This window comes from Monodelphis domestica, chromosome 2 (genome assembly GCF_027887165.1).
Source record: "Monodelphis domestica isolate mMonDom1 chromosome 2, mMonDom1.pri, whole genome shotgun sequence".
Taxonomy (NCBI): Eukaryota; Metazoa; Chordata; class Mammalia; order Didelphimorphia; family Didelphidae; genus Monodelphis; species Monodelphis domestica.
This window is the reverse complement of record NC_077228.1, coordinates 440177155-440194433: the sequence shown is the minus strand read 5'-3', so window position 1 is coordinate 440194433 and position 17279 is coordinate 440177155. Positions and strand designations below refer to the sequence as shown.

The following is a 17279-nucleotide window of genomic DNA, read 5'->3' as shown; positions in this document are numbered from 1 at the left end:
AAAACACCAAGGAAAAGCATCTGCTTGACTACAGAGGTTGAGGGGACATGATTGAGGAGAGATGCTAAATGAGCACCCTAATGCAAATACCAACAACAAGGAAATGGGTTCAGAGCAAGGACACATGTGATACCCAGAGGAATCGCGCGTCGGCTAGGGAAGGGGTAGCGGGGAGGGTAGTGGGGGGGAGGAAAAGAAAATGATCTCTGTTTCCAATGAATAATGTATGAAAATGACCAAATAAAATAATGTTTTAAAAACTAAAAAAAAAAAAGAACTACCACATGAAATGCTTGGGAAGTATGGAATACAATATTCCAAAAGGCAAAGAAAAAACTCAATTCACAAAAATATGAGCATAATACTACAGGGGGTAAAATGGATCTTTAATGAAAAGGAGAATTTCCAAGCATTACTGAAGAAAAAAACCAGAGTTAAGTAAAAATTTTGAAATACAAACATAGGAGTCAAGAGAAAAAAGGGACTGAAAAAGGATAATATATTTATATTCTAATAGGGGAACAAGATATGTGCTCCCAGAGCTCTTATGGCACATAATGAGAATCTTGGTTGAGAGGTTGGGAGGTGTGACACTATCTTCACCCTTATACTTAACTAGTCAAAAAATTGGAAGAGTACACACAGAAATAAAGTACTCACAGAAAGGATTAAAAAAAAAAACTCACACTAAAAAAGAAACAGGGTAGTTGATCAGTAAAATAGATTAATCCATAATATACAGAACTAAACCAACCACAGTAATCTAGCTTTTGATAAACACAAAAATCCAAGAAGCGAATATTCTAGAAAAATTCCTTGGAAAACTGGACGGTAGTTTAGCAGAAAAGGGGCATAGAACAAAGTCTCATACCATATATCAAGATAGAGTCAAAATGGGCACATGATTTAGACATAAGAGATGATAGCATTGGCAAATTAGGGGACAATGGAAAAAAATTACCTGTTTTATTTCTATGGATTAAGGAAGTTCATAATCAAAAATGAATAATAGAAAGGATCACAGAAAGTAAAATTTATCATTTTGATTTTGATTAAAAGATTTTGCACAAAGAAAACTAAACATAGCTAAATTGAAAATGAAAGCAGGAAACTGATAAAAAGAATTTATAGCAAGTTTCTCTATTAAAGGTCACATTTTTCAAATATTTAAGCAACTGAACCAACTTTATAAAAATAAGTTAGTCTCCAATTTACAAATAGTCAAAAGATATAAAGACATATTTTCATAATAAGAAATCAAAGTTATAATAATCATAGGGAGAAAGTGCTCTAAATCACTATGATTAGAGAAATGCAAATTAAAATTCTTTAGGTACTACTTCATATCCATCGGATTGGCTAACATGACCAAAAAGGAAAATGACGCTAGAGGAGATGTGAAAAAAATACAGATTATTATGGTACTGTTGGAATTGTGAGCTAACACTACCATTCTGAAGAGCAATTTGGAACTATGCCCAAAGGGCTACAAAACTGTGCATATCCTTTGATCCTATAATACCAGTACGGGATCTATATATTAAACCTACCTGTACAAAAAAATTTATGGCTTATTTATGGTGGCAAAGAATTGGAAATTGAGAGGATATCAATCAATTGGGGAATGGCTGAACAAATTCTGCTATATGATTGTAATGGAATACTATTGTGTCATAAGAAATGACAGAGGACAATTTCAGAAAAACCTGGAAAGACTTATATGAACTGATACAAGGTGAAGTGAGCAGAAATAGAGGAGTACATTTTACATAGTAACAGCAATACTGTATTCTGATCAACTGGGAATTACTTAACTATTACTAGCAAAACAGGAATCCAATACAACTCTTAACAGACTCATAAATGAAAAATGCTATTCATTGCCACAAAGTATACAAGTACAGATAGTAGCATACTATTTTTCACTTTATTTCCTTCATGAGTTTTTTCTTGTATGTGCAGTATGTTTTCTTTTACAACATGAAGAATACAGAAATATGATCGCACATGTATAACCTATATCAATTTATTTGCCTTCTCAGAAAGGTAAAGAATTTGGATCACCAAATATCAGAAAACAAATATTAAAAATTGTTTCTACGTGTAACAGTGAAAAATACCACAAAATATTATTGAGGAAAAAAAGAAAATAATAATAGGAGATCAGAGGGAGATTCAAAGGGGTACAAGGACAAGCAAAGGAATGTTGGTACTACTAGATTAAATTTAAAATATATTATTTTAAAGGATCAGGTTGCATATAATAAATTTAAAATTCCATATACAATCTCCACTCATTGCCTTCGTTGTAAAAGGAAATGTTTGTAGTTGATGACTTTTCTATAATTTTCTTTAAATAAAGAGCTTATTTACCTAATTATTATTTATTTTTGATTTGGAACAAACCTTTCGTCAATGATACCACTAACTCACCTAGATTCTCACTTGCATAATGGTTTCTCAAACTCATGATTGACCATTTTTATTGTTTTAAGTTTTACAAACCTAAATAGTTAAACTTTTATGAACTCAGTACTTTTGTCTTCCATGGTAAATTATTTAATTCTATCCAAATCTAAGAAATTACAAACAGATACATAAACAATCTCTATAGAAAATTATTATGTTCTTCAACCAAGGAAAATGCCATTTTTTGTTAAGTAATTCTCTACCTTATTATGAGACAAAAAGTCCCTGCAATGATGAAAAGGTAAAGAGCAAAAAGTGAAGAATCAAAGAATCTTAAGAATTGAGACTTGTCATGTATTCTGACTATTTACTCAAAGCAACAATATCCACTATAACACCCCTGATAGATCTAGACTGTTTTAATACTTCCAATGAATCAGTGCTGAATCATTTTTAGGGAGTAATAGAAAAGGATGGTGGTAGAGTAAACCCATTATATGAGACTATTATAGATAATAATACTGAAGCTCCCTAAAATTTTTACACTTTTAATCTAGAGAAACCTTAGTGCTGGAAAACTACTTCAATAGATTTAGTAAAGACACAAAATTCTTTGAATCAAAGAAATCAGTTTCAAAAATTGAAGGAATCTCACTTCTACCACATGTAAAATTTCTAAATGTTTTGAAAAATGAAAAAGTAAAACAATTTACTCACCTCACTGTTATGGCCTCTTAAGTTGAAGTTTATTCTCTGAGGAGTGTTTCTATCCCTCCTACAGTGGCTTGAAGTGAATGTCACCCCTACAACTCCTCGACCATTGCCAGTAGCCAGCCATCCTTCTTCATAATACCGCCTCCTGCACACTGGCTTCTCTTTCTCACTCTTAGGAACTCTACCCTTCCAGGAGAGGCATAGAATATTTGAATCGCTGCAAAGGACAGGCCCATGTTCCACTGCTGCATACATGCTTTTTAATTAATATTTTTACAAAAAAATTAATGTTTAGTGCAGAAAATTTAAATCAATTTCTTTTTTGTTGGTTTGATTTGCTTTTGTTTTTGCTCCTTTAAATCATAAATACTGACCTGGAACACATCATAAGGTCAGTGTTTTATAAATATCCACCAAATGCATAGTGAAAAATTCCTCTATAAAAGATGATGGCAGTCTGCTAAGAAAAAGTAACACTTAAAAAAAACTTCAGATTCATTTTTATTTTCTAGTCCTTAGACTGAGGGTTCACTTTTCCTTTGGAGAAACAGCATGATAAAGAAGTGGTGATCAAGAAACAGGTGCGTCTTCTTTTTGCTCAACTTGTTTATCTTTATACAGCCTGAGATTCCAGTTTAGGGTAATACGATTCCAGAGACAAAGGGTTGCAAATGTGTAGATTTCAAGTAACTTAAGGCTTTAAGAATTCCTCTAGTTGGATTTTCTCTTCAGGAGTTCAAACGCAGAAATTGAATATACATAATCATCTTTTTTTCTGAGCCCCCCTCTGGCATGTTTTCTGAACTAGACAAATTTCTGCTGCTAAAGCTGAAAAAGATTGCATAAAGGGAAAAAAAGGCACACAAACCGTGCAAAACAGACCAGAGCTTGTGCAGGGTGCACACCAGTCCAAATTTGGGAAAGAAAGGGTGTTTTCTCTTCCCTTCAGAACCAGGAAACCCACTGGATTCTATGGCTTTTGTAATTCAAAGCCAGTCCCGCATTCATGGCAGGTCTTTGCTTCCAATCTGGAACTTAACATACCCTGAACTGTTTATCACGTTCTCTCGCCTGCTTCCTCACTTCTTGCTGCCATAGAGGCACAAAAAAGAAAATCCCTCTTTCATTTAGCAGAATCAGAAATGCTCTAAAGCTTTTAATACAGTAAAAAGCATTTGCCTTGGGTGAATCATAAGTCCTCTCTTTTTAAACAGGGCTACACTTCAGTTTTGATTCTTCCCCCACTTCCACCCCCACTTTGAACTCCCCCAGTTATTTTTCCCCTATTCTGCTACAAAGATCACGTATTTTTCCATACCGATGTAAAAACAAGTCCCAGAATTAAGCACATAAGTAATCTCCCACTCATCTGCAAGTCTTCTAGGATTCAAGAGAGGAAAATAATTACTTAAAACAAAAGCACACACACAAAAATCAGATTTCCTTTTTTTCCACTGTTGCCCTGATGATGTCTCATAGCTTGTCTGATGAATTTTCAGCTCAAATTCAAAGAGGATACTCCAAATGCCACACTTGTAGTCCAGAAAAAAGGAAACTTACTGTTTGGTTTCTCTTCATCTCTGCTTTTTAATTATTGGTTTAGATTACAATTTTAAGATATTTATCCTATAGATGTAGGAAGAGAAAGGGGAAATAAATTATATTTTCACAAATACTCTCAACAAAAAGAAAAAAAAAGCAAACAAATCAGTTCAATGTCCAAACTTGTTCCATCACTCCTGAATTTACTTTCTTCCAGTCATAACCACAGAGTAATGGTCAATAGCCAGTCCAGAAAATAAAAAGAGTTCAATTCATTGAACTCATTGAAAAAACAAAGTGCCAAGGACAGCACATGATCATACACATGATACTAAAAGACAGATTCCCCTCCCTCAACCCTGTCACCTTCTCATTTAGCTCATTCTTTTAAAAGTAGAGGTATTTTTGGGACTTGATCTGTGCAGTATTTTTTTTCCTCTTTTTGCAAACTTCCTTCACTTGTGAAGACCATATGGAAAGATGACTTTTAGTAATGTATTTTTCTCCCTGGACTCCTGAGCCCAGTGTTGCCAAGATGCCCCATCTGATTCTTAAATTTATGTTCATCAGTTGTAAGACTTTTGAGAGGGGGCCAAAGTGAGTGCATACGTTACTGTAAATGTGTGCGTATGTATATGTCCTTATGTATATATATGTCTAGCTGTACACAGTATTAAATATACATACGCGCACACAAACACAGACACACACACTTCCTCAGCCTGCCACTTGAAGTTGCATCTGCTTTTCCAGTCAGTTGCCATGAAGGATTAAGTCATTGAAGGATCCATACTAGTAACTGCATCTTTCAGGTCCAGGTGCCTCCCAAATCTGTAAAAAGAAAATTCAGACAAAAAGTTAATTTCTTAAAATATTGAAAAAGAGAAACTATAACTATATATTAAGAATAACAAAATGAGTCCCAGGCTTATAGCAAATTATATAGTTAATATTTTAATGGGCAAATAATTTAAAAGAAGAAGAATAGAATAAAGATTGGACACTTTATAGTAGGAGCAAAAGATCTGTCTTCATCAAAATTTGCCAGTAACTGGCCAGATCTGAAGCAAATTATTTCTTAATTATATTTTTCTTGATTTTAAATTCTAAATAAGCGCTCCTATCTCTGGAAGTCTACTTTCAATGGACATGTATGGTTCTAAGACTTAAATATAGGCTTTTCTCTTATATACACTCTCATGATTTGGTCTAAAGGAAAACTTTGTAAATTTCCCAAATTGTCTGTTTCTGCAAAATTCATTTATTCTTTCACTCATTAATAAGTATTTACAGGATATCTACATGTGAAGCACTACTAGGAATGCAAATGACATATGGTCACTGAATTCCAAGAACTTTTAGCCTATTATGCCATTGATAAAATAACAGGTTCAGGTTCCCAAATGGTACCAAAAACCACTATAGAATCTAATAGCAATTGGATCACAATACAAATCTATACTGTTTATTCAGAAATTTAAATCACTATTCTAGGAAAGAATGTTTGCAAATAATTTTTCTAAGGTGATTTACATTGGTTTTTTGGATTAAAAAAATTTTGAAAGTATCTACATATCAAAACAGTAAATAAAATCCTCTTTAAAAGTATGTACGGGGGTGAGGGGGGGGTTGGGAGACTGGGTACCTCAGTGGATTGAGAACCAAGGCTAGAGACGGGAGGTCCTTGGTTCAAATCTGGTCTCAGACACTTCCTAACTGTGTGACCCTGGGCAAGTCACTTAACCCCCATTGCCTAGTCCTTACCACTCTTCTGTCAATACACAGTATTGATTCCAAAACAGAAGGTAAGGGTTTTTAGAAAAGGAAGAAGAAAAAAAAAGCATGTACAGGGGTGGCAAAATGGCAGAGTAGAATCAGGGAAGGTTAGAACCACTCAATTGTTTCGAATCAACCTTAAAATAACACTTAAAAAAAAAACCATTGGAGTAAAAGAATCAATAAGGGGATTGAGTAAAGTAACTTTCCTGCAAAAAAAACAAATTGAAAGCTAGGCAAAAAAGGTCCAGTTCATACTGGGGTGAGAGGGAAAAACAGTCCACAGCAAGGCTGCCCCAAGGAGTTCTGGAACAACCCAACAGCAACCCCACCCACACCCCTACTACACATTTACTGTTCCAAATTCTGTACCTGGAACCAATCCATTAAGACCCTGAGATCCTGCCAAAACCAACAGCAGTACAACCCCATGAACAACCCTCTTAAAGTTCCAAGACCCAAGCACAAGACATGCACTGAGGCCCCAAAGCCCTAGCACAGGGTAGTCTGTGCTGTGCCTCATTGCTGAAGGCCCAGAGTGAGGCTGTAAGCCCCCGCCCAAGGCCAAACTGAGACCCCAAGTCATTGGGCACCTCTCTGGTACAAGCCAAAGGGGAGGTTCAGAGCTCTTGCCCAAGCCTGCAGTAAGGACATGAACACCATAACAAAGTCCATGCTAAACCTGTTCCATGTAAGCCTAAAGCAAGGCCTATAAGCCCTACACAAGCCTAAGATGAAGACTCAAGCCCTTGAGCAAGGCTTGTGCAAACCCAGGGTAAGACCCAAAGTCCCTGCCTAAGACTAAGGCTAGACCCTGAGTCTCAACACAAAGAACCACAAAGTGCTCTGAGTTCTACAATCCATCAGCAGTCCCAAAGGGAGATTCAATCAGCAGTGAGAGGCAGCATTGTGAGATTTAAAATGGTTGAGGTCTTAAACTGTAGTGGTTAAAATAGTGGAAGATATAAATTGTGATAGATATAAGAGAGGGTGAGTAAGTTTGACCGCAGAAATATGTTTCACTACAGTGTCTTGGGTTTAAAATCAAATATAAGGTGGTCACCAGGGAAATATTCCCAATTATTCAAATACCCAAGTCAATTGGGTTTTATAGAGATTTTAATTAACAATACAATGAGTAATCAAAGAAAGAGAGAGAGAGTAAAAAAGGAATAAGTATGAAGGGCCTCAAAGCCAATATGACCTAGACTTAGTCTTAAAAGAGAAATCAGTCAGTTTTTTATAATTCACCATAAGATCTGTCTAAGTAAGGATTTCTAATGACACCAGGCCAGCAGCATCTCAGCTGCTTTTACCAGCTCCCTCCTCCATCTGAATGTTTCAGAATCAGTATCCTCAGAATGAGTCTCTCCAATCTGAATGTTTCAGAATGACTCTTTTGCTCTTCCCTGAGCTCTTATTTTTAGGGGCAAAATCTCCTCTGTCACCTCCCCTAAGTCCATACATCTACCAATCACTGTAGATGTTTCTAAAGGACCACCCATTCTTAGTCCACACCTAAGAAGGTGTGGATTTTTGAGTAATTCACACCAGGAAAGCTCTGAGTAAGTTTTCCAGTTCTTTGTTCCTTGTAAATTCACATTCATATGACCTTTATAGGTACTTAGCTTAAGAAAAGTATGGGTTTAAGTACTTTTCATTGTTCTCAAGGAGCTCTCTGTCCTAAAGCAGTCCTAAGTAGGGTGGAGTAGGGATAGTCTCAAGGCAAGGAGCCCTCACATTCAAGTAGAATTCTCACTATCTGCTAGGGAATTTTTTTAAGTAGAAGATTCCCCAATGGGGAAATTTCCAACATTCATAAGTCTGAGAAATTTTGAGGTTTACAGCATCCAGATTTCACAGCCAGACACCACCATACCACCTTGAAAGAACTGAAATGTTCAGAAACCCAGAAATAGGGTAAAGTAGCAGCAAGGGAAAACTAACATTTAAGAGAATGCCCTCTATACCCTGATAACAGTGCTAACCTTGAAAATATAAGTAAAACTCAAGAAAAAGTCTGGGGAAATGAGCAAACTTTTTTTTAAAAAACCTTAGGAAAGCATAATGGAGACAAAGAAGAGAAAGGCATAGACTCAGAAAGGACAAAAAGAACAAAGCAGCTACATGCAAAACTTCAAAGTAAAACATAAATTGGTCTCAGGCTCAGAAAGAGCTCAAAAAGAATTTCAAAGACCAACTAAGAAAGACAGAGGAAAAATTAGTTAGAGAAATGAAAGAAATACAAAGCAAAATTGACCAAATGGGAAAAGATAAAAAATTTCATGAAATAAAATAATTCCTTAAAAATGAGAATCAGGTAAGCTAATTACATCATGGAACATCAAGAAACAATAAAACGAAATCAAAAGGATGGAAAAAAAACAGAAGGAAAAAATGAAATATCTCATTGGAAAAACAAATGACCTGAAAAATAGATTGAGGAGAAACAATTTAAGAATTATTGGACTACCTGAAATTTATAATTAAAAAAAAAAACCTAGATAGCATATTACAAGAAATTATCAAAGAAAATTGTCCTCACATTCTTGAACAAGAAGGTAAAATAGAAATTTAAAGAATCTACAGATCACCTCCTAAAATAAATCCCCAAATTACAACTCCTAAGAATCTTGTAGCCAAACTCAACAGCTCTCAGGTGAAGGAGAAAATACTTGAAGCATCCAGAAAGAAGAAATTAAAATACTCTGGAGCTGCAATCAGAATTACACAGGACTTAGCAACTTCCACATTAAAGGATAGTAAGATTTGGAATATGATATTCCAGGAAGCAAAAGAACTAGTTTTACAACCAATAATCACCTACCAAAACTGAGTATATTTTTTAGGGTTAAAAATGGCCACTTATTAAAATAGAAGGCTTGCAAGCATTCCTAATAAAAAGACCAGTTCTAAACAAAGTTTGAGGTTCAAATACAAAGATTCAAAAGAAGCATAAAAGGTAAGTAAAAAAAAATTAAAGGATTCAATAAAAACTGCTTATATTCTGACATGGAAAGATTATATTTATAACACTTAAAAGTTTTATCAATGTTAGGAGGGCCATACAGAGGCAAAGGGTATTGGAATAAGCTAATTATCATGAAGCCATCATATGCAAAAAACAAAAATCAAAGGGTAAAAAAAAAGTATTGAACTGAGAGGTAGAACTGAGAGTTATCTCACCTAAAGAGACACACAAAAATATTACAATGAAGAGGATAAAGGTGGTGAAGACAATGCTTAAACCTTACTTTCATTAGCTCAGAGAAAGAATAACAACAATATTCATTCTGGTATAGAATTCTACCTTACCCTATAGAGAAGTAGGAGGGAGGATGACAGAAGGGAGGGGAGGTAGCAGGTGATGATTAAAAGCAAAACATTGTGAAGGATGACAAATCAAAAGGAGGAAATAAGATGGAAGGAAATACACAGTTGGTAATCATAACAGTGAATGGAATGAACTCACCCATAAAATGTAAGCAGATATCAGAATGTATTAAAAACCATAATCCTACAATACACTGTTTATAAGAAGCACATTTGATGCAGGGAAGCACACATAATTAAATGTATGGAACTGGAACAGAATTTACTGTGTTTCAACTAAAGTGAAAAAAAGCAAGAGCAGCAATCATGATCTCAGGCAAAGCTAAAGAAAAAAAATGATTTAATTAAAAGAGAAAAGGAAGGAAATTACATCTTAATAAAAGGTAGGATGGACAATGAAATAATATTGATGCTAAACATATATGCACAAAGTGGTATGGTGTCCAAATTTTTAAAGGAGAAATTAAATGAGTTTGGGGAGGAAATAGACAATAAAACCATACTGGTGGGGAATTTCATATTCCTTCTCTTAAATCTAGATAAATCAAACTAAAAAATAAGCAAGAAAGAAATGAATGAAATTTTTAGAAAAGTTAGATTTAATAGATCTCTGGCACTCAGACAAAAACTGGCCATGTATTAGAGCATAAAGACTTCACAAGCAAATGCAAAAAAGAATAACAAATATATTCACACATACAGCTGTCATTACATTATTATAAACTTTTTATTATAGATTTATCTGTTAAACTGCTTGGTTTTCTCACATGTAACTTTTGCAGTATTCTTTTCAGGTCCTAACACAGTAAAAATTATAATCAATAGTGTTCTATGGGAAGACAAATTAAAAACTAATTGGAAACTAAATAATCTCATTCTTAAAAGGGGGTAGAGTCAAAGAACAAATTACAGAAACATTTAATAATTTCATTTAGAAGAATAGCAATGAGGAGACAACATATCAAAATGTGTCGTATACAGCCAAAGTTATAGATATAGGAAAACTTATATTTCTAAACACATCAATAGAGTGGGTAAAAGGGGGGTCAGTGAATTGAGAATGTAACCAAAAAAAACTAGAAAAAGAACAAATTATAAAACCCCAAATTAAAGACTAAATTAGAAATCCTAAAAATTAAAGAATAAAACTGAACATAAGAGAACTATTGAACTAATAAAAAAGATCTGAAGTTCATTTTATAAAAAATCAAAATATAGAGCACTGATTAATTTAAGAAAGAAAAGAAGAAAATCAAATAACCAGTATCAAAAATGAAAAAAAGTGAATTCACATCCAAGCAATCATTAGGAACTCTTTTGACCAATTATATGCCAATAAATCTGATAATCTACGTAAAAAGGATGAATATTTTTTAAAATATAAATAATCTAGATTAACAAAAGAGGAAAGAGTGTCATGAGGAACTGTTCTAGAGGGATGTTTGATGTTACAACCCACCTATGAACTCCTCAAAGCCAGTTAAGCACCAAACCCTTGGCTCATGGAAACAAAGTTTATTTTAATAAAAGGAGTAACGGAAACTGGTAGGTATGATGACCCTACCACTCTTCAAACTACCTCTACCCAACTCCTAATTCCCCTGCTTAAAGGGAGCCTTCTGTTTCTTCTCTGGGCCCTGCCTACAGCTACCTGTCCTTTCTAAAACCCTTTCCCAACTATCTGACTTATTCTAATCTTCCCACCAGTAATTAATTAAGAAAGGAAAAAATCCTGGGTTTGGCTGCTGTACTAAGTAACCCAAAATTATAGATGGAAAGCTTTGTATTACATTAGCCAAAAGGAATTCTGGCAGCTGGAACACTGGCAGATGATCTTGGACTCAGGGAAAATTGGTTTTGTCCAAATAAATCCTCTACCTACATGCCAAAGATTTCTCCATGAAATCTTGACAATCCAGGGAGAATCTCTTAAAGCAAAAACCCCTCCTTCAGCTTAATGGAAATGTAGGCAGAGAGACAAGACCTTCTTTCAGCTCACATGAAATCCAAGAAGGAAGTGAAGTTCAGTTATTTTCAGTTTTAGGCTCCCATAAGTCCTTCCTTACCCAGAATCCTCTCCCAAGACTTATCTCAAAATTCCCTTCTTGCAACTAACCCTAGAAAACCAAACCATCCCTAACTATATTCCTACAATAGAATATACTTAATCCAATCTCAGACATAGAAAATGAACAAGCCATTGGTGATCTCCCAAGAAAAAATCACCAGGGCCAAATGGATTCACAAGTGAATTCTATCAAACATTTAAAGAACAATTAATCCCAAAATTATATTAACTATTTCAGAAAATAGGTAAAGAAGGAATCCTACCAAATTCTTTTTATAACACAAACATGATGCTGATACCTAAGCCAGTATGTGCAAAAACAGAGAAAAGAAATCATAGGTCAATTTCATTAATGAATATAGATGAAAAAAATTTTTATAAAATGCTAGCAAAGAGACTGCAACAATATATCATAAGGACCACTGACTATGATCAGGTGGAATTCATACCAGATATGCAGGGCTGTTTTAATATTAGAAAAACTATCTGCATAATTGACCATATCAGAAAACACATGATCATCTCAATAGAGCAAAAAAGCTTTCAACAAAACACAACACCCATTCATAGGAATAAATGAGACATTCCTTAAAATTATAAGTATTATCTACCTAAAACCATCTGCAAGTATCATCTCAATATCAATGAGATCAAGGTTGAAACAAAGATGCCCATTATCACTACAATTATTTAATATTGTACCAGAAGTGCTAGCTTTAGCAAAGGGAAAAAAAAGAAATTTAAGTAGACAATGAGGAAATTAAACTATCACTCCTTGCAGATGAAGAGAATCCTAGAGAATCAACTAAAAAAACTAGTTGAAATAATTAATAACTTTAGCAAAGTCACAGGATACAAAATGAAACCACATAAATCATCAGCATTTCTATATATGACCAACAAAGTTTAGCAGTAAGAGATAGGAAGGGAAATTCTATTTAAAATAACTCTACACTATGCCCAAAGGGCACTAAAAGACTGTCTGCCTTTTGACCCAGCCATAGCACTGCAGAGTTTGTACCCCAAAGAGTTAATAAGGAAAAAGACATGTACAAAAATATTCATAGCTGCGCTCTTGGTGGTAGCAAAAAAATGGAAAGTGAGGGGATGCCCTTCAATTGGGGAATGACTGAACAAATTGTGGTATGTGTTGATGATGGAATACTACTGTGCTCAAAGAAATAATAAAGTGGAGGAATTCCATGTGAATTGGAACAACCTCCAGGAGGTGATGCAGAGTGAAAGGAGCAGAACCAGGAAAACATTGTACACAGAGATTGATACACTGTGGTACAATCGAATGTAATGGACTCTTCCATTAGTGGTAATGCATTGATCCTGAAAAACCCGGAGGGATATAGGAGAAAAAACACTATCCACATTCAGAGGAAAAACTGTGGGAGTAAAAACACCAAAGAAAAACAACTGCTAGAATACATGTGTCGAAGGGGATATGATTGGGTTCATATAGACTCTAAATGAACATCCTAGTGCAAATACCAACAACATGGAAATGGGTTCTAATCAAGGACATATGCAATACTCAGTGGAATTGCGTGTCAGCTATGGAAGGGGTGGGAGGAGGGGAGTGAGGAATAGAAAATGATTTTTTAACCAAGGAATAATGCTTGAAATAGACCAAATAAAAAAATAATGTCAAAAAATAAAATAAAATAAAATAAAATAAAATAAAATAAAATAAAATAAAATAACTCTATAGAGGTGCAGAGGAAGAAAGAGAAGTGGTGATGGCTACGGTTGCTGCCATGGTCCTTGTGAGACCTAAACAGTGGTGATGGTGTATTCGAGAGGAGAGGAAAGTTGTAACCCCAGGGGTTAAGACTTTCAATATAGAGAGGGAGAAGAGAGGAGAACACCCCCTTTACAAAGCAGGGTTCAGGGGACACAGTTGATGTTTAAGTTTGGCTCAGAGGGAGAGGGGGTTTGAAGATTTTCCCCCATCTGCCTTCCCTCCTTAGCTAAGGCTGCTCTCCCAGATTTGTTCTTGTCCCTCTTGTCCCCTCTCCACTACTCAAGACCAAAGGATCTCCCCTTGATCTGTTCATTCACACTCAACTTATGGAAAAGATAACTATTTTAATGACAACTCAATCAGGGTAATACAAAGGAATAACTAGCATGGAAAGAATGGGAAAGGAAAGTGGGGAAAGGGGGTCCCTGTCTCTATCTAAACCCTTTCCCCTCTGTAATGTTGTGGAGGAGAGAAAATGGGGAAAGTCTGCAACAGAGCTTGAGAAGCCAGGACTATAGAACCTGTCAATCAAGGAGAACATTCTAACTGGAATGGTGACCAGAAAGGACCATTAAAAAGGAAGAGGTAAACTGAAAAACCTTGGTGTCTTGCCCTTGGGACAGAAAGGAGGAAGGACAGAAAGTCCTACTCTCTGGTTTCTCCCTACTATAATACAGTGACTGAATCTTCAAATATGTTGGCCATTTTTCCAAATCTGAACTCTATTCTACCATCCTCCAACTTAGAAATTGTTTTAGTATTAGGGAAGCACATGGTTACTATTACAAATGAGGTTAATGGAGCTGTAAAAGATTTAAAACCACTCAGATAAAATTATAAACCCGCATGAACAAGTTAACTCTTCAAGTAGCTATATGGGCACAGACTTCCTTAGAAAAAAACATCTAGTTTGAATCCAGAAGCTGAAAGTTTTTATCCTACAGTGACTATTTTAGAAATTACAAAATTTAATGAAAATGAAACTGAAGTTACATTTGAAAATAATAATCATATTCAAAGTAATGGAAATAGAATCAGCAGTTAAATTTGAAAAGATGAATAGAATGCAAAACTTAGCAACTGATAACACAGTCAAGGATTCAAATGACAGCCATGAAACTAACATTCTAAATGGTTGGGGGAGGTCAGATGATAAAGGAATATATCAGATTAACCATAGCTATGATTTAAATTCATTTTCCAATGAAGTAGAAGATATACAATCAAACTTAGATGAAGATCACATAGGAAATGATTTAAGTCAAGAAGATTTAACTAGTTCAACCATGCAAATGGCAGTAGATACCAGAGCAGTGCAGAGTGATTCACTAACAATAAATTCCATATCTACACAAAAGCCAGAACCATATGTATGGATTAAAGTGGGAAAGAAAAACTACAAAGGCCTCATAGATACTGGTGCTTCAAAATCTGTCCTAAAGACATGTCCAGGGGATACCAACCTAGTAGGAATGTTTCTGTAGCTGGAGCTATGGGACAAATACAACAGGTCCCTGAACTCAAAAGCACAATGGTCAAATTGGGTCCTCTCACCATAGATCATACTTTCCTATTGATTCCCTCATGTCCAGATAACCTTTTAGGATGAAATTTTTTGTGTAAGATTCAAGTGACTTTGCAATGTGAAAGACTAAAACACTACACATTGTTACACCTGGAACAATTAGAAGAACCTTAGAAAATCCAAATTTTAACATCTATATCTGAAATACCTAAAAATATTCCACAAGGCATATTTGGTAAACATCAAAATGACGTGGGTAGGATTAAGTCTGTGAAACCAGTCACAATTGAAGTCAGGAATGGAATACCACCTAAGACAGTACAAATTAAGTAAAGAAGTAAAAGAAGGAATAACACCAATCATAAATAGCTTATTAGAACAAAGCATTTTAAGACCTACAGTGTCTGAATTCAATAGTCCAATTCTAACTTTTAAAAAGAACAAGCTTAATGAAGATGGAAAACCATGTTGGAGATTTGTGATGGATCTTAGGGCAGTAAATAACTTCATAAGAAAAACCCACACTGTCACACCTTCTCCAAATGATATAATAACACAAATACCTTCCAAAGCACAATGGTACACAGTGTTAGACTTGAGTAATGCATACTTTACTATACCATTGCACCCTGACTCTCAAAATATTTTTGCCTTCCAATGGGCACAAACTCAGCTGTGCTATACCAGATTAGTGCAAGGATGTTGTGAGTCGGCTTCAATATTTTGTCAACTTCTACAGAGAGACCTAGCTACCATAACTTTCAAATGTAGCAGATGACTTACTGCTAGCATCACCTGACCCAAAAATATGTCTGGAAGATTCAAAGACGTTATTGATAGAACTTCATAAGAGAGGGCATAAAGTTTCAAAAGAGAAAATTCAGTGGGCTCTCCCAGCAGTCAAATATCTGGGATTTGTCCTGGAGGGGGCACCAGGAAAATCTCTAATAAAAGAACAGCAAACATACAGAAGCTAGGCATCCCTAGGACCAAGAAAGAACCTAAGGCATTTCTAGGGGTTTTTGGTTTCTCAAGACAATACATAATAGGATATTCCCATATTTCCAAATGTTTAACTGATTTGACAAAGAAAGAGGTTAAAGAACCATTGAAATTAAACAAAGGACACATGCATTCTTTGTCATAGTTGAAAGGAGTCATCCTATCAGCTCCAGCTTTGAGAATATCAGATTATAAGAAGGAATTCCACTTATATGTCCATGAATCTAAAGGCATCACTTCTGGAATGTTAGCACAGTATTTTGGGCTGAATTTAAGAGCCATAGCTTTTTATAATTCTATCCTTGATTCTGGCACACAAGGAATGGTGCATTGCCTCAGGAGCATAGTGGCAACAGCTCTTATAGTCAAGAAAACTTATGAAAAAGTACTGGGATGTAAATTGAATGTATATCCTGCACACCAAATAGAAAAACTGCCACAATCACAGAATATGCATTCATTCACTGATGCGAGAATATCCCAGTATGAAATAATTTTGTTAGGCAATGACAACATCACAATTCATAGATGTGCACCAGTGAACCCAGCGACTCTGATTCCAGATTTGCCACTAGGTGGAAAACAATTGCATGATTGTAATCAAATAGTAGAAATTATGCAAAACCCAATGAACAACTTAAAGATACACCTCTTATCAATCCAGAAATAGAGTTATACACAGATGGTTCCTCATATATTCATGGAGGACAGAGAGTCACAGGGGCAGCTATAGTTGACAATGACAAAACACTTTGGCATACATCATTGCCAAATCATGTTGGCACCCAAGGAGCCGAGCTGAAGGCTCTGCTCTTTGCCCTGGAGTTAGCTAAAGGAAAAAGGGTTAACATTTACGTGGACTCACATTATGCTTTCTTCACCTTGCAGTCGTCTGCATACATATGGAAAAACAGAGGGTATAAAACTTGAGCTGGGAAACCAATTGCATATGGCAAATTAATAGACCATCTTATAAAAGCTGTAGAACTTCCAAAAGAGGTGGCCATAATCCATTGCAAGGCACACACTCATGGAAAAGACAGACTATCCCTAGGGAATGACAGAGCAGACATAACCTCAAAAAACGCTGCAACTTTCAGACCCCCACCATGTGCTGAATTTCTCTCTGATTGAAAAGCACAATCTCACCAAAGCTT

At 35.3% G+C, this 17279-nt stretch overlaps 1 protein-coding gene across 9 annotated transcripts in view; it reads right to left on the bottom strand.

The window, feature by feature from the left end:
- Positions 1 to 17279, bottom strand: part of TULP4 (TUB like protein 4) — a 369572-nt gene that overhangs the window by 289650 nt on the left and 62643 nt on the right. For 7 of the 9 annotated variants that reach the window (XM_056818995.1, XM_056818998.1, XM_056819000.1 and 4 more), the window contains one exon: positions 3127 to 5496. In XM_056818995.1, the coding sequence (XP_056674973.1) occupies positions 3127 to 3378 (252 nt within the window). In that variant the 5' untranslated portion in view covers positions 3379 to 5496. The remainder of the gene's footprint in view (positions 1 to 3126; positions 5497 to 17279) is intronic. The other 2 variants (XM_056818996.1, XM_056819002.1) reach the window with 2 other exon arrangements.